A 15,327-nucleotide genomic window follows, 5' to 3' on the forward strand; every position below is an offset into this window, starting at 1 on the left:
ACAGAGGTGGTACTGATCAGATTGACAATGAACAGATTCTCACTACTGTGCTGATGCCAAGGCAATTGAGTCACACCACAGCCATAGCCCCTCACCATCTCTTTGCCCCAACCTGCCCACCTTCTGGTACACAGACCATAATAACTTCCTGTCCACACCCAGCTCCTATGTCTTGCCCTTTCCAAAACGTTCTCTGGTTTCCAGATGCCTTTTATGAATGTGAAACCCCATGCGTGGGCACCAAAAGCCCTCTTCAGCCAGCCCCAGGTTCACCTTTCCAACCCTTGCAACCCTACGCGCTGCCCCAGGCCAGCTCATGCCTGCCCGCTTCCTCGGGCTTCCAACTGAAGTTTAAGCCAAAAGGAATCCTACTTCCAAAAAAGTCTAGATAATCTGCTACCTCCTTGAGATGTCCTCTCTGAGCAGCCCAGTTGGAAGAGACATTTTTCTCCTCTGTGCTGTCATATATCACAGTGAACCTAACTTGTATAAACACCAAGTTCCTAGAGGGCAGTAACAAACTCACACTCACATCTGCTGAGCAACTACTATTAAATAAACACTAGGCGTGGTGCCAGCCACCAGTTACAAAAATGACTGAAATACAATCCCTGCCCGAGAGGAAGTCCTACATTAAGCAGAAGAGATAGAGGTGTCATTTATAACTCATTATGATATGAAGCATGCCCTATAACCCAGGTGTACAAAGAACAAAGGGACTGATTGATTAGGAGGAAGGGAAATTGAGAAGCAAATGTCCTTCAAGGAGGACAATATTTTTGCTATGTTATCTTGAAGGATTGAAACGACTTTACGGCCTGAAATTCCTCAGGGCGTGTTAATACCTAATAAATGTTTGCGGAATGAGTAAGTTACAGATACTGAGTATTTTCACTGTGTATCTAAGGTGTCTAGGGTTGAAGGATTCTAATTAAATCCTTAATTAGAATAAGTTACAGGAGTTCCTGTCGTGGCGCAGTGGTTGACGAATCCAACTAGGAACCATGAGGTTGCGGGTTTGGTCTCTGCGCTTGCTCAGTGGGTTAACGATCCGGTGTTGCCGTGAGCTGTGGTGTAGGTTGCAGACGCAGCTCGGATCCGGCGTTGCTGTGGCCCCAGCGTAGGCTTGGCAGCTACAGCTCCGATTCGACCCCTAGCCTGGGAACCTCCATATGCCGTGGGAGCGGCCCAAAGAAATAGCAAAAAAAAGACAAAAAACAAAACAAAACAGAATAAGTTACAGATACTGCGTATTTTCACTGTGTAGCTAAGGTGTCTAGGGTTGAAGGATTCTAATTAAACCCTAGCGTAAATAACAAAGGTATAACGTTTAATATCATGTATGCCCCCACTACTAGTCATAGAAGAATTACTTAACTTCATTCATGATAACAACACTTCAAATTATTCTTTGGGTAATCTACTAAAAACAAAATATAATACCTTAAGAACTATAAAGGCATGCTCCTTCGAGTTAATAATAAAACTTTTTGAGTGTTTGAGAGAACTTTTGAGAGAACAAATGTAGTATTTTCAAATAGCCATTAAGGAATTTGGTAACCTGGATGATATGCTGATTAGTCAATAGTCAATTAGTCAATATAAATGTTGATTAAATGTACTTTCTTAAAGGATACTAGCTATTCCCCTCTGGTTGATGGTCAGAAAAAAAGACAAAAAAAAGTGGGTAACCTCACTTCCCCCCATTCTAGACTTTGTTTCTAAAGCCTCAGTCTATCACCACAATATCTCAACCTCTCCAGGTATTCTATAGCTTTCCCTTACTATCCAGACTTCTTCCAAAAAGTACCCTGTAAAAAACGGGCAGTCAAGACCTAGGGAGACAGGGCAAATGACTTTTAACTTAACCTTGAAAATTTAAAAAGTGGTTAGCTTATCTTTTTAGGACCAGTTCCTTGCAGCTCTAGGCTGCAGAAATGGTCACTATCAGCAGTAACAGTCACTGGATCGAATACAAATGCTCTGTGTTCAAGGAACTGGACGAGACATGCTACCTGAGGAAGTGAAATGTACCTGGTCCCTCTGGTTTCTAGAGCTTTCATCACTTCGTGTGTTCTCTCTCCCACCACCCTCTTCTAGTTTAGAATAAGAGGTGTGAACACGCTGCCATCGGAGGAGATGGTGGGCCTCCCTGCAAAGAACAAGGAATTCATAGCCTGAGGTTTCCTGAGAACAAACAGGAATATCCAGAACAAACAGGGACAGCTTCAGATTGTCCCCAGAAGTCATTGTATCACAGTGGTTCTACTGGGACTGGGAGGACCACCTAGAAGCAATTGGAATTGTGTGAGGGTGGGGGCAGGGGGAAGGGTCCTTTCTGATCGTCACAATGATGTTAAATATCCTGTAATGTGGGACAGTCCCCCACTCAAGAGAGAAGTCCAGGCCGTTTGCTAGCAGCACCCTCTTTGATGAACACTGAGTGAGCTCCCTGAGGTAGAGACATAGTCTTCATGAATCTTTGTAAAGGAGTCTCTCATTTGTCAGCATCTAACAAACACCTCCAGTCACTAAATAAGGAAGGAAAGAAAGGGAAGGAAGGAGGAGGAAAACAGGGAAGGGAGACCCGTGATTAGGGACTTTCTAAATCCCCGTCCTGCCATGGAGAGCAGCATGGCCTTGGACAGTCACTTTACCTCTTTGAATAGGTTTCTGCATCTGTAAAAAGAGGGTAACAGCCGCCATCACCAAAGATTGTCAAGATCAAGTGAGAACATGTCCAGGACCTACTACAGTACCAGCAGCTGTTCAGTAAATGTTAGTTTTTCCCCTTTGCTTGCCCATGAAATTGCCAGTTGTCTGTATTCTGATGTAACATCCAAAGGCTGGTTCTCTTTAAAACTTTGCAAGTGAGTTGGTAACAGAAAGGAAATGAATTGTCCCCTCTGTCTCCATGATTATCTCTGCCAGCACACACCCTGACATTGACGCTTGACAGCACAACCATGCTGTAATCAAGTGAACTTTGAAAACCTGCAGCAGCGGGCAAGAGCCGTGAACTCAGGAGCCCCAGGCTTCCTAGAGTCCTGCAGGAACAGCTACTCCTCTCTGGGGAGAAAAGGCTTTATTCATCAACATCAACAGAAGAGACACGAAGTTCCCCCAGCTCTTCCTGAGATGCTTTCCCTCCTTTCTGACACCGCCCCACCCCCACCCCAAGTTCAAGACCCAGAGGCCCAAGTCCTTTGGCAACATCAGAAACTTCCATAGATAATCAATCTGGCCCTGGCACCTCAGGGGACCTCATCATGGGGTGGGTACACAGAACCTCCCAACAATGGGACTGCTTATCTAATCTGGGCACTCCCCTGAAGGAGCCTCCATCTGCACTCCGGAGAGGAATTCCTAAGATTTCCTTATTACTGAATTACTCTGCAGTCAATACATGTGGGCTGCACTAACGAGAAGGAATATACAGCATAAAATGTTCCACGGACATAAGAATATAGTTGACCTCCGCTGTATGGGATTCCCATGCAACCCCCCACCCCCCACAGGTGTGACAAGTGCCCCACAGGCCAAGCACCAGGTCTGGTCTAAGGTTCCTGAAAAGAAGATGGTTTAAAGATAAGTACAAGGACTTTGATGGCAAAGAATGTTCCAGTCCTGGCTCTAGCTCTTACCAGCTATGTGACTGCTTTGGTCATTTGCCGGTGACCTCCAGATCCCTTCCCCATACTGCTCCTGCTCTGTCCCTGCTCCCATTCCACCAAGAGTCTGGGAGAGGGGGCAGGGACACTGGAGAAACCCTGGAGGGCAGGAGGAAGAGCCCCTCTCTTAGTGGCCCAGCTCCTAACTCGGTGCCAGCCCTGGGAGGGCAGGCCAGAGCTGGAATGCCACCTCCCCACTTCACCCCTCCAAGCCCTAAGGCTGGCAAGTGTCTTCCTGAGGCTGTTACTCTCTAGGTTGTCTGGTTTCTTGGCTGTCCCATCACCCATATAATTAATTTCCTATATAAAACCCTTCTGTTTGAAATATCTCATGTGTTTCCCGGTTCCTAAACCAAACTCTGGATTGCTTCTTAACCTCTCCAAAGAGTTTTCTTGACAGTGACAAAACCTACTTTAACAGGGCTGTTAAGAGAACTAAGCATAATGAGTGTAAACACAGCTCGAGGAAATACTCAAAAACGCCCGCCCTTTTTTCCCCACGGAGGAAGGATCGAAGGACCAGGGCATGCTGAGGAGGACAGGGAAGTACTTCAGAAGAGTCCAAAAAGCAGTAGCCTTCCTGGGTTCATTACGAGGAATCCTTTCTGCGAGTTTTCTTTTTTCCTCCTTTACTTCCAGCACCTTTTTTCCAAGTGAAAGGTCACCGGGAGTCTCCCCGCCCTCAATCCACTGCCCCAAGGATTCTCCCAAACAGGCAGCCTGACAAAGAAGTTTCAGGCGGAGCATGAACCTCTGTCTCTGGAGGAAAAGAGAGAAGCCGAGCCCACACTTTGGTTCTCATTCTGAGCCTGCTCTCAGCTTGGGAACCAGCGGAGGAAGAACACATGAGCTGGGGCAGGAGCGGCGCTGGGCAGCGCAGAGCAAGCCAGCTCTGTTCCCGTCCTTGAGGGTTGGTTTCTCAGAGTGCGTTTAAATTCTGTTTCCTTGAGAAGGACCAAGGATGAAAACAACTTCCTCAAAAATGGGCAATTTTTCCTACTGCAAGTCAAAAATGATAGTTCTTCCTTTGGGTGGTTTTCATTACCAGGATTGTAATGATTAAAACAATTCTCTTTTTTCTTTTTTTTGGCTAGGTCAAAAATATTCATGATTCTCTAATACTCTAGAAACAGCAGCAAGACTCCCTGGCTCCAGGACTCTAATACTAACCAGCAAAAAGTACAGGTTCTTAAGCCAACCCTCAGGCATCTGGAGTAGTGCCTGTCCCTCACGGCCACACCTCTGTTCCCATGCTATTCACAGAAGGCAACAGAACCCAATCAATCCTCTCCCCCTGGGTCCCAATCCCTTAGAATTCCCTGGAAATAGGTTGGATTCCACATCCATGTGTGATATTATAATTCTGTGCCGAAGCAGAGCAGACGAAAGACTGTCAAGTCTGGAGTAACGCAAATTTCTATACCATTTATCAGTAGCACACCGACACACCCAGTTAATGTCGTCCCATCTCTCACACAGACACTGGAGGGGCGGGGATGGGGTGCGGTGGTACTAACCTATGCTGAACATTGGCTACATTTCCAAAAAGTAGGGAAAGGGCATTTAATAGGAAAAACGACTCACTGAAATACAGGTACACACTGCATACAGCCTAAATGGTAACAATGAAATTCTTCTGTTTTAAGGTACTTTAAACACATGCTGTGTACATCATTCAGTACAAAACACAATAATCATAAGACTTTTTTTTTTTAAAGCAATAGAAGGGACAGGTTAAAAGAATTTCAAACTACTGATGACTAGACTTAGAAAAGCAAGCAGCTTCCCCACGGGAGATGGCCGGGAGCGGGTAAGGGGACAAGACTGGACCTGGACTTGGCAACACTGGAGAAAGGCCTGGGCTGCTGGGGGCACCCACTCCCTGCTGAGTCTGTTCTCACCCTGTCTGCAGGGCAGGGCTGAGACAGCTTCAGAAAGGCCCTGGAACTGCCTTGTGTACAACACACACACACACACACCCCACAACAATTCCAAAGTTAGTCCCAGTTTCCAAATATGTAAACTGGAAACCATCCAGGTAAACACAAATGGTAGCCACTGTGATCAGAATATAAAACTGACTTTACCAAACAGATGCACAGAATCAAAAAGCTGAGTTGCTAAGAGACCTTGTAGATTTAAGGTTTCTGGTTTTTAATGGAAGATAAAGAGGCCTAGGAATGCAGAGCACAGAGCTTCCTGGAGGAAACTGTCCAAGCCCCAGAGCTCTCCAATCTCTCAAAGTCTGCATCCTGTCCTCACCGCCTTTTCCATGTGATTCCCAAAAAATCTACACTGCGGGGTACTACTGGCCACACTCCTGACAAAACCTGGGAAAATTCTACTGACCTACTTGAGGGAAACCTTTTGATAACAAAATCATCAAGGAGAAGTCCGTAAGGGATTAAAGAGCTCAAATTATATTTACTGAATTGCAAACATTCACCAGGCCCCTTAAACACTGTCCCAGATTTAGGTATAATCCCAAGGTTGTGAAGATCAGGGATCAAATATAAAAACACTTCCTTTCATGAATTAGGTAACATCCTAACCAGAGTTTCTTTTTTTTTTTTTTTTAACTCAATGAATTTTATAGTATTTATAGTTGTACACTAACCAGACTTTCTAAATCATTATATAAATACCTCCCAGGGGTACCAAGCAATGAGCCAGGTTCTCAAAGGTGACAGCACTATGGAATTCCTTCCGAGGCTTGAAAAACTACTGATGTCTGGGTCCTACCCCCAAAGATTTTAATTTAATGAGGAAATGTGGCCTGGGTATCAGTATTTGAAATCCTGAGGGTGACGCTAATATACAGTAAATTTTAAGGGCTGTTGCTATAGGGAACAAAAACAAAGTGGAGACAACCCAAATGTCCATCAGTTGATGAGTAGATACATAAAATATAGTGTATCCTTATAATGAAACAGTATTTCAGCAATAAAGAGTACAAAGTCCTGATATATGCTACAACATGGCCAAAGTGTGTAAACATGTTAAGTGAAAGAAGTCATTCACACAAAACCACATACACTATGATTCCATTTACAGAAATATTCAGGAGGCAAATCCATAGAGATGGAGAACAGATGAGTGGTTACCAGGAACTAAGGCTGTTGAAGGGAAGCGGGGAGTGACTGCCAACGAGGTGTGTGCTTTCTTTCTGTTCTAAACTTGATGGTGGTGATGGCTGTACTACTTTGAATACACAGTCACTGAACTGTCCACTTTCAGTGGGTGGACTGTATAGTATGGTGACTGTGTTTCATAAAGCTGTTTTAAGAAAGAGCTAAATATAAATTCTATGGCCAGCTCTCAACAAACTTACAAACTGCAGAGGGGGGAGAAAAAGCAAAACACACAGATACACAGGTAAGGATCAGAGATTTTAAAATAGGATTCAAGAGAATTGCTGAATGCCAAAAATAGAAACTCTTAAGTTCAGAAGAAGGCTTCAAAGCCAAAATGACCTGATAGTTTTTCTTACCCAATCATTCTTCCCTGCTTGGAAGAAAAGCAAGGGAGAATCTGAACCTCGTCAGTATGCTGCTGATCACAGGTCTCAAAGTCTCAATTTCCAAGCTTGTGAGAAAGAAATGACTATTTAGCATTGCCAGAGAATTTTTTTAATCCTTCAGAATAAAGGCTGTTGATGGCTTATAGTGACTCTCGATTATCAACAGGGCCTCTGAAAGATGGATTTGGTGCTGTAAATACTTACGTCCTGGGTTTGTCTTCACTTATATCAGAGTTTGGGCCAAATACACTTACATGCTCACACAAACAGAAAGATTTTCATATATAAGGCTTTGCAACATACAGGTGCTATAGGACATAAGCCATAAAAATGACAGGTTCAAAGTACCCTCAGTGTTTCTAAAATTTTTTCACACTAAATTTTTTCACACTTCAAAAAGCATTCACTATGGCAGGGGCTGACACAGAGAAAACTCCAACTTTAGGCAAGACAGGATTTTGTGTAGCAATCTTGTTTCCTCTTGGCAGGGACGGTTAGTGTGAGAACGGAATTGGTATTTTTCTAATACTTTTTGGGAATGTTAAATATTATACATTTGAACATAATTTTGCTTTCACTTCCAGAAAACATACTGTTATCAATGAAAGAAGCCTTGGCCTATAACATAGAGCCCTTTCATGTGTTTGTTGCAGCACATTTAAAAGCAGGTAGTTTTTTAAACTCCTAGAAATCTCATTATCAAAATATAAACTCTATTCTCCATTTTATAGTAAACCTACAATAAACATACAGCCATAGGTGAAGGAAGGAGGCTGAATACTGCATTTAAAAATAAATGTGTCCTCCTTACCCTGGTATGCAAGATACTAGCAAACTTTCAGAAGTGGCTGGGCCAGGATTTTAAATACCCTGGGTTTACTCAGACTTTTAGGCAAATCATCCACCAGACCCTAAAAATCCTGCAGCATCCTTAACTCACACGAATAAGACAATAATTTTGAAAACAACTTGTTTAATGGTAAGAACTAAGAAATGAAGCATTTAATTTCGAAATGTACTGTTCTCAAAACCCCAAGAAAGCTTCAGTTAGATAAGACCTGAGCCTTCAGGCTTGCTTCAATTCAGAATTGCCCAAACCGGAGATTGGCCTTTAATTTGAGCTAACAGGTTTCTAGCAGCTCTTTTTAACTCAAATTCTCCCCCCTTTCCTTCAACCTGGTTTAACCCTATCTGTCCCACTCTTCAACATATATATAAACATCTTTACTACCAAACTTGTGACCACTATTTCAAAACAAAAAGAGCCAGTGGAACAGAAGGTACTAGCTAATGAGACACACAAAAGTAAACAGACTCCAGTAGCTAAGCGTTTTAATTAAGAAAAAGGAAAAGAGTCCTAGAAAAATGTGAGGCAGAATCTCAGACGCTGCTGAAATACAGAAATTTACAAAACACAGTTATGTTAAGCAGTCTTGCCTGTCTAAAGTAAACCCACTAGGCCTCTAAATCTTCCTTAAAAGGCCCCCACGCAGTGATTCCATGGACAGGCTGTATTCCCCCTCATGTACAGTTCTTAAATTTCTTGGTAAGGGGAAAAAGGTGCCAAAATTAATCTTTTAAATTCCTGCCTGTCCTCCTCCTATTTTCCCCAATGTATCCGTTTCTTAACATGTAAGTGTGTTTAAGGTTCACCTAGTCCTGGTCCAGTTTGGAAGTGGAGTCACTCTACCTAGGTTTGAATCCCACCTCTGCCACTCAATAGCTGGATCACTTTAACCAGGACTCTTGGCCCCCCTCCACCTCCTTCCTCACCTAGAAACTGAAGAGAGTATTTCCCACGGGGTTACTGTGAAATTATCCAGTTAAGCAATTATTATGCTGCCTGGCACACAAGGAAGTGCCCAGTAACTCATGTATGATCATCTTAGTGCCAAATTCTTCCTGTACCCAAGAGTTAATACTGAGGAGTTAACCCCAGATCAAGGAAAAAAATCAAAGAGAAAACATATTTATGCAAAAACTCCTTTTAAATGGGTTCAGCCAGTAGAGGAAATTCTCAGGGAAAAAAAAAAAAGTGCTTATTAACCAAGGAGAATTCTTTTTCTCATGCAGTGCTGTAAGTATAATTCTTCCTGAATAAAAAGAAATAAAGAAAAATAATGCATCTGGCTTTCAGTTCTTTGTGGTAATCCTAAAGAAAGTTGGGTTTGTTTGTTTGTTTTCCCCAGTGTTGGTTCATAAAAACCCAAGTTAACAAGAAAGAAAGAGTCCAAAATGGCCCAAGTTATTTTTAATGCAGAAAAACAGACGTGAGTTATGCATTTATCCTCCTACAATCTTCCACAATCTCTCAAGAGATTTTTCACATATCTAAAAAGTCAAGTTGCTCTTTGCTCAACATTCAGAAGATAAGAGGCTTGTCCTATTTTTCCTTTAAAAATAGTCTTATCAGTCTAGTCCAAGATCAACTTCATCCCTCATATACAAAAAGACTTTCCAAGACACCCTTTAAAAAAGTAATGGATGGTTCCTTTCAGCTACTGGAAATACAGAATCTAAAACTCTCCTTACTGCCTCTCATCAGTACCTCCTCTGCACAGAGGGTGTAGAACTGCATCCCAGTTCCATCTCACACCTGGAGTTTCCTTGACAAAAGGTTAGAATCCACTTTTGACTCTTTGTTCAAATCTTTCTGGACTACGAAAATTTAATATGGATCAGTTTTAGGCTTGAAATTGATTCTAAATTTTATTCCATTTTCTTTTTTTATAATCTTTAAATATGCAAACTGATGTCTGATTACAAAGGTGGAGAAGTAGTTACCTTAACAAACACAACTGGAAAATTCACATTTAAAAGAAAAAGTACAGACGCTTTATATACTTTTGTATATGGAATGTTAAAAATTACACAGAAAAGAAAACACTTAAAAAATAATACAACACTCTGGGCTACAATCCTCAATTTAGGAAAATTCAAGTCCATGAGCACCATATAGCCTTCAATCATATAGATTATTAAAGAAATGGCTGTATCTCTTGCACAGCAGCATCGGAACAGAATTTTGAACAACAGAATCAGAAAGCACAATTACTTCTTCACACTAGTGGGGACCGGGAAATACAATCCTAATCATTACTGGGGGAAAGTTCAAGACAAACAGCTTTAAAGAAAACAAACGCAATCAGTACACTGTCAACAGCTTAAAACCTTACTTTAGATCTTCAAGATAGGTCAAAAACTTCACATTTAAGAGCATAAATATTTATCATTCCAATTAAGTTACACATTTCCTTGAACCAAATACTTTCCAAAGAATCCATTTACCAGAAAAAGGAAATAAAAATACCTACTCCTTTAAAAGTTCCTGCACAGTATATACACAAACTTGTTTTCACTTTTGTGACAATTTACAAAACTAATAAAGCATTATGAGACACAGCCATCCCACCCTCTGCCCTCGCAAAAGAAACATGTTAAGAAATCGAGGCAAATACTCAAACAGAAAAACTGTATAAAGCACCCAAGGGAGAAATAATACATGAAAGCACAAAATTTAGTTACAGCCTAAAAACAATAGAAATTCTAATGTATACTCGAAACTCTTACCCTTGACAGCAAAGAACAGAATATCCTGCCTTACACATTTTGGAATTGCAATTCCGAAACGCTAAATCCAAAGACAAAGCTGCTCTGGGGAAAAAAAACAATTGCGCAACAGATCAACAGCTCCAACTTGTCCCTTGGCCCTAGCGCGGCAAGGTTTGCACGCTATAAAGCAGGAAAGGGCCAACTGAGGGCTGCCGTGACTGCCAACCAGCCACTGTCAGAGCGGCCGAGGCCACGCGTGGGCCACCAAGAAGCAGCGCGCTGGGATCGAGAAACAGAGGACGCAGCCGACTCTGACTTCGAAGTCCGCGGCCCGAGGTGGGGGACGGGGGGGGGGCGCACTTCCCGGCGTGTGGCAAGGGGCCGATCTGGGTCTTCAAGCCCTAACCCATACCTTGGCGCGAGGGGGCGGGCGGGCTAGGTTCAGTCGCTTCACGTCGGGGCAGCAAGAGGGCGCGGCACTTCGCGACCTCCTCCCGCCCCCACCCTGGGGGCTGGGCGTTCTTGCCCAGCTGTCTACGAGCAATCCGCAGGATGGACGGATTACCTCGCAAAGGAGCACCTTTAGACGGCCCAGAGGGGTCATGGGGCAGGGGGCAGAGGAGGAGACCTCAGTTCCCCCAAGAGCGGCCCCGTGACTAGGCACATTTTTGCCGGCTCCGAGGCGGGGGAGCAGCGCAGCCCCGGAAGGGCCGGGCCGCGCCGGCTCAGACCGCCACCGTCCGCCCCCTCCTACCCTGCCGCCTCCGGGCAACTCAAACAGGGGAAGGGCGCCGGCCGGGTCTCCAGCTTCTCAGCTGCGGCGGCCGGGGCGCGGCTAAAGACGCCCTTCGCACCGACACGCGTGGGTGTAGCCCCCAAACCCCAATCCCGTAGCCCTCGGGGGCCGCGGGCGTGTTGTGCAGTGCCCCGACTCCCTTCGCAACCCCTTGAGTCCCCACTCCCCTCCCCCGGCCCAGCGCAAGCGCAGCGGCTCCAGTGCGCGCGCGGCAGCAGTCCAGGCTCCGGCCGGACGGGAGGACAGGCTGGCTGCAGCTGTCCTCCCCGGCCTGGCTCCCTTACGCCCCCGCCCCCGTCCCGGCACCACCGCAGGGCCCCGAGGGCCGGGGCAGCACCTGCTGGGACGGCAGTCCCGGCGGCGGCAGCTCCGAGTCCATCATGCTGAGTAGGGGACCGTGTTCTGGGACTCCCCGACGGCTGCCCTGTCCCAACTGCCGAGGCAAGGTGCGGACAGGGCGGCACAGGCAGCGGCGGCTCCTTGGGGATCCTAGGAACTCGCTTCTCCCGAGTTGCCTGCCGGGCTCTTGCCCCGCTCCGCCTCCCGCCCCTCGAGGGCGGGGCAAGAGCCCAGGCCCTTCCTTTCCGCGGTCGGCTCGCGGGCCGAGCTTCCGAAAATCCCCCACCCCCGCCCCGGCTGACGCAAGAACCTGGCGGGCCGCGGGTGGGAATGGGAAGGGGCCGAGGGCGGCCGCGGACGGGCCGGCGGGGTGCCGGTAGGAGAGGTCCCTCCGCTCCCCAGTCTCCGCTCTGCATTTGCCCTCCCGGCAAATACAGTCAAAGCTCTCCGCCCGCGGGATTAAGAGTTATTTGCCGAAGGTCGCTCGGGTTCCGATGCTTTGAAACAGTTTAAACAGTTGGAACAAACACGCCTGGAGACCCGGCAAAGACGCTGGTATCAGAGCTGCGCCTCCCTGATTTGGACTTGCAGAACCTTGTCCCGCATTATCTCACCCCACCGCCCGAGAGTGGCGCCAGCCCGAGCGGCGGGGGCCGGAGGCCGGGACGCAGGCCTTGCGTCTCGCCCTCTCGCCCTGGCTCCCCTCCGTGGCTGGGGCCAGTGGGACTTGCCGGGGGAATGTGGACCGCGCGGGGAGCTTGTGCTCGCGGTCACCCGGAACGCCCTCTGCTTACTCCCACGCGTTGTATTCCTGCCAGGCTCAAGTCGCCGAGGGCCAACTGAGAAGTCTCTTGGTCGAGAGTAGTCGATGTCGCCCACTCAGAGCTTTCTTTTTCCACCAGAAAAAGGCGCACACACCACACTACAGATGGCGTGGTGTAACACTGTGCAAATACTACAACGTGCCGTGATCTTCACAAGCTTTCTTTTCACGTATTCACGATACAATTGTTAAAATAAAAATTCAAAAGGCCAAGTTATAAACTATTTGTCTAGTGTGGACCTGTTCTGTGAAAACATGTACCTCAGGTAGGAAAAAAAAAAGTCGTTCCTCGAGATATTAATAGTTGTAAGATCATGAGTGGTTTTTATCTTTCTCGTTGTTACTTTAAGTTATAAATCTACAATGACTATGTATTGCAGTCCACATTAAAAACAATTATTTAAAATTAATCATTGCCCTGAGAAAACTTCAAGTACTTGAAAACAAGAATGTTGTGAAATTATGATTTAAAAGAGAATAGATAAGTGGTTTGGGTTTTTTTTTTTTTTTCTCTTATGCATTAACAATCTTTCTAACTCTTTAACAAGCCTGATTTTCAATTTCTAACTTCTTGGAGTTATACAAAACCAGGTGAAATAGACAGTGCCTCTCAGTGGTTTTACTATTTCATTCAAAAACCTGACGCCAAAAAGAAAGAAAAACAGAAAAGCCTGACTATAGAAGACCAACGCCCAAATCGCTGCAAAGAACTTACTCTTGGTTGCATAATTTGACACTCCCAGGATTTATCTGTAAATTTATATGTTCAAATATTCCTTGAAGTAGGTGAAGCCTAAATTAATTGCTTGTAATTGAAGTAAGCTTCTTCAACTTGAATTAAACTCTTTCAGCTGTTATGTGAAAAGCCTGCAAACTGATCTGACACTAACAACAGCTCAGAAGAAATGATTTACAGTGAACCTGACAGGAAACATACAGAGACATAATCAAATGACGTTTCTGCGTCAAAGAAGGGCACAAGAGTATATTGTTAACAATTCAAGTTACTTATTAAAACTAGTACATCCGAGAAGGTAGACAATAAGTCCAGGAGGTAGGGGATAACAAGCTTACATACGACATGGTTGCTGCCTTCCAGGAGTTCATAAAGTGCTTGGTATTTCCTTGTTAAGCAACACATTTCCAATGAGTTTAAACTGAATGAAATAACCTTTACTTTTGCAAACTGCAATTGCTGGGAGTATATTATTTCAGGCACCTGCAGAGTACATATTTTCAAAGGGAGGAGAACAATATGATAAGAGTCCGAATGTGTTTAAGCAAAACAAACAGCTAAGGAAAGGATGTTTGGCACTGAATGGTGCTTCACAAGAACAGAGAACACCAATCTCAGATCATCCATGTTAAGGAGGTTCCTGGTCTTTGCAGAACTATGAAGCAAGAGCACGTTCATGTGAGAACCTAGGCCTGGCCCTCTAAACTTACATATTGTGCTATGGGGGCACAGCTACTATGCATTGAAAACCTGCAGGAGAATGCTGGTTTTTCCTTCCTGTCTTGGTGCCATCGGAGTCCTTTTACTGCCAAGCTCTCCTTGCTATTTTTCCCCCAGTTGGTTTCACATTCTATTAACCCTTCCATTGATGTCTGAACTCTTTGCCATCTTTGGAAAGAGAACCCCCCCCCATGTATTCTTGAAGCATGTCAGAATTATAATGTGCTCCAGAGTTCTCATAAAAAACAAGCATCATCAGGTAAGCCTTCTAAGTATACGAAGTTTGGATAGTGATGATGCAATGACATATTTATTTCACCTTCTTCTCTGTGTTCTAATCTGCCAAATGTGCAAGGCCCAAGAAAGTACCTACTATTTCAAAACCCTTCAGCACCTTGAGGACTCTTGCCTCTTCTTTTCACTTCCCCTTAACTGTAGTCCATGTTTGAGCCAGAAAATATCCAAACTCCCTTGGAATTCTTGTTGAAATTCTAAATTTGCCCAGCTTACAGCTGGAGTATATCTGGTAGCTCGTTTCCACAGATGGTACCCAATGAATCGCCCCTCCTGATATTGATGTGCTTGTTTGGTCCCCCCACATTGCATCAAGGCTGGCCCTGCTTTAATTACAGAAGGAGGCCAGAAGTGACACTGTGGCCAGTCTCCACCTAAGCTTCAGAAGGGCCTGACAACTTTTAATTTTACACTCTTAGAAGTCAACCATCATGTAAGAAGTCTGACCACATTTGTAAGAAGAGAAGCCATGGAAGAAAGCCCAGAGGGCTGAGACTCCAAGTGGAGAGTGGCTAAGTGAACCAAGGCACCAGACATAGGAGCCAAGAAACCAGCTTGGATCTTCTAGCCAACTAGCCAAACTCCAGAGGACTCCAGCCCCAGCTGCAGCCATATATGAGACTCCAAGCAAGACCAGCAGAAGACCTCCTGGCTGAGTCCTCGCTGCCAAGAATTGAGAGAAATTATAATAAACTGTTTTTAGCCACTACATTTTGGGATGGTCTGTTTTACAGCAATGGATAACTGAAACAGCCTATATTAAATACCAAAGGCAAGGTGTCTTCTGGCTGCTTTTTGTTCATTAACCATTATTGGGAGCACAAATGAGAGCATTTTGCTGTTTAATTAAATTCTCAAACCCTCTGGAGCAAATTG

General features: G+C 44.8%; 2 protein-coding genes and 2 long non-coding RNA genes across 9 annotated transcripts in view; 3 read left to right on the forward strand and 1 right to left on the reverse strand.

The window, feature by feature from the left end:
- LOC146396001 (uncharacterized) overlaps positions 1-15,327 on the forward strand; it is an 881,025-nt gene that overhangs the window by 830,033 nt on the left and 35,665 nt on the right. The gene's annotated exons all lie outside the window — the stretch shown is intronic.
- NFE2L2 (NFE2 like bZIP transcription factor 2) overlaps positions 1-15,327 on the reverse strand; it is a 102,995-nt gene that overhangs the window by 23,517 nt on the left and 64,151 nt on the right. For 2 of the 6 annotated variants that reach the window (XM_013984303.3, XM_005671981.4), the window contains exon 1: positions 11,156-11,700. The exons of 2 other annotated variants lie outside the window; for them this stretch is intronic. In XM_013984303.3, the coding sequence (XP_013839757.2) occupies positions 11,156-11,347 (192 nt within the window). In that variant the 5' untranslated portion in view covers positions 11,348-11,700. Of the gene's footprint in view, positions 1-10,761; positions 10,891-11,155; positions 11,701-15,327 lie in introns of those variants that run through there. 2 more of the 6 variants (XM_021075133.2, XM_003133500.7) reach the window with 1 other exon arrangement.
- On the forward strand, positions 10,940-15,231 carry LOC146396006 (uncharacterized). Its single transcript, XR_014829821.1, has 2 exons — positions 10,940-11,079; positions 14,871-15,231. It is a non-coding gene; the product is annotated as an uncharacterized LOC146396006 (long non-coding RNA).
- LOC146396007 (uncharacterized) lies at positions 11,782-12,925 on the forward strand. Its single transcript, XM_084999968.1, has 2 exons — positions 11,782-12,433; positions 12,697-12,925. The coding sequence occupies exon 1, from the start codon at positions 11,920-11,922 to the stop codon at positions 12,256-12,258; it is 339 nt and encodes a 112-aa protein (XP_084856094.1). The 5' UTR covers positions 11,782-11,919; the 3' UTR covers positions 12,259-12,433; positions 12,697-12,925.

Source organism: Sus scrofa, chromosome 15 (genome assembly GCF_054392235.1).
Source record: "Sus scrofa isolate SSC_HxYL_T2T_F1_AM1 chromosome 15, Sscrofa_HxYL_maternal_Yorkshire_Landrace_v2.0, whole genome shotgun sequence".
Lineage (NCBI taxonomy): Eukaryota > Metazoa > Chordata > Mammalia > Artiodactyla > Suidae > Sus > Sus scrofa.

Excerpts from the sequence above, each read along its gene's own strand:
- LOC146396007 (XM_084999968.1), top strand. The coding sequence starts at position 11,920 with ATGCTGAGTAGGGGACCGTGTTCTGGGACTCCCCGACGGCTGCCCTGT.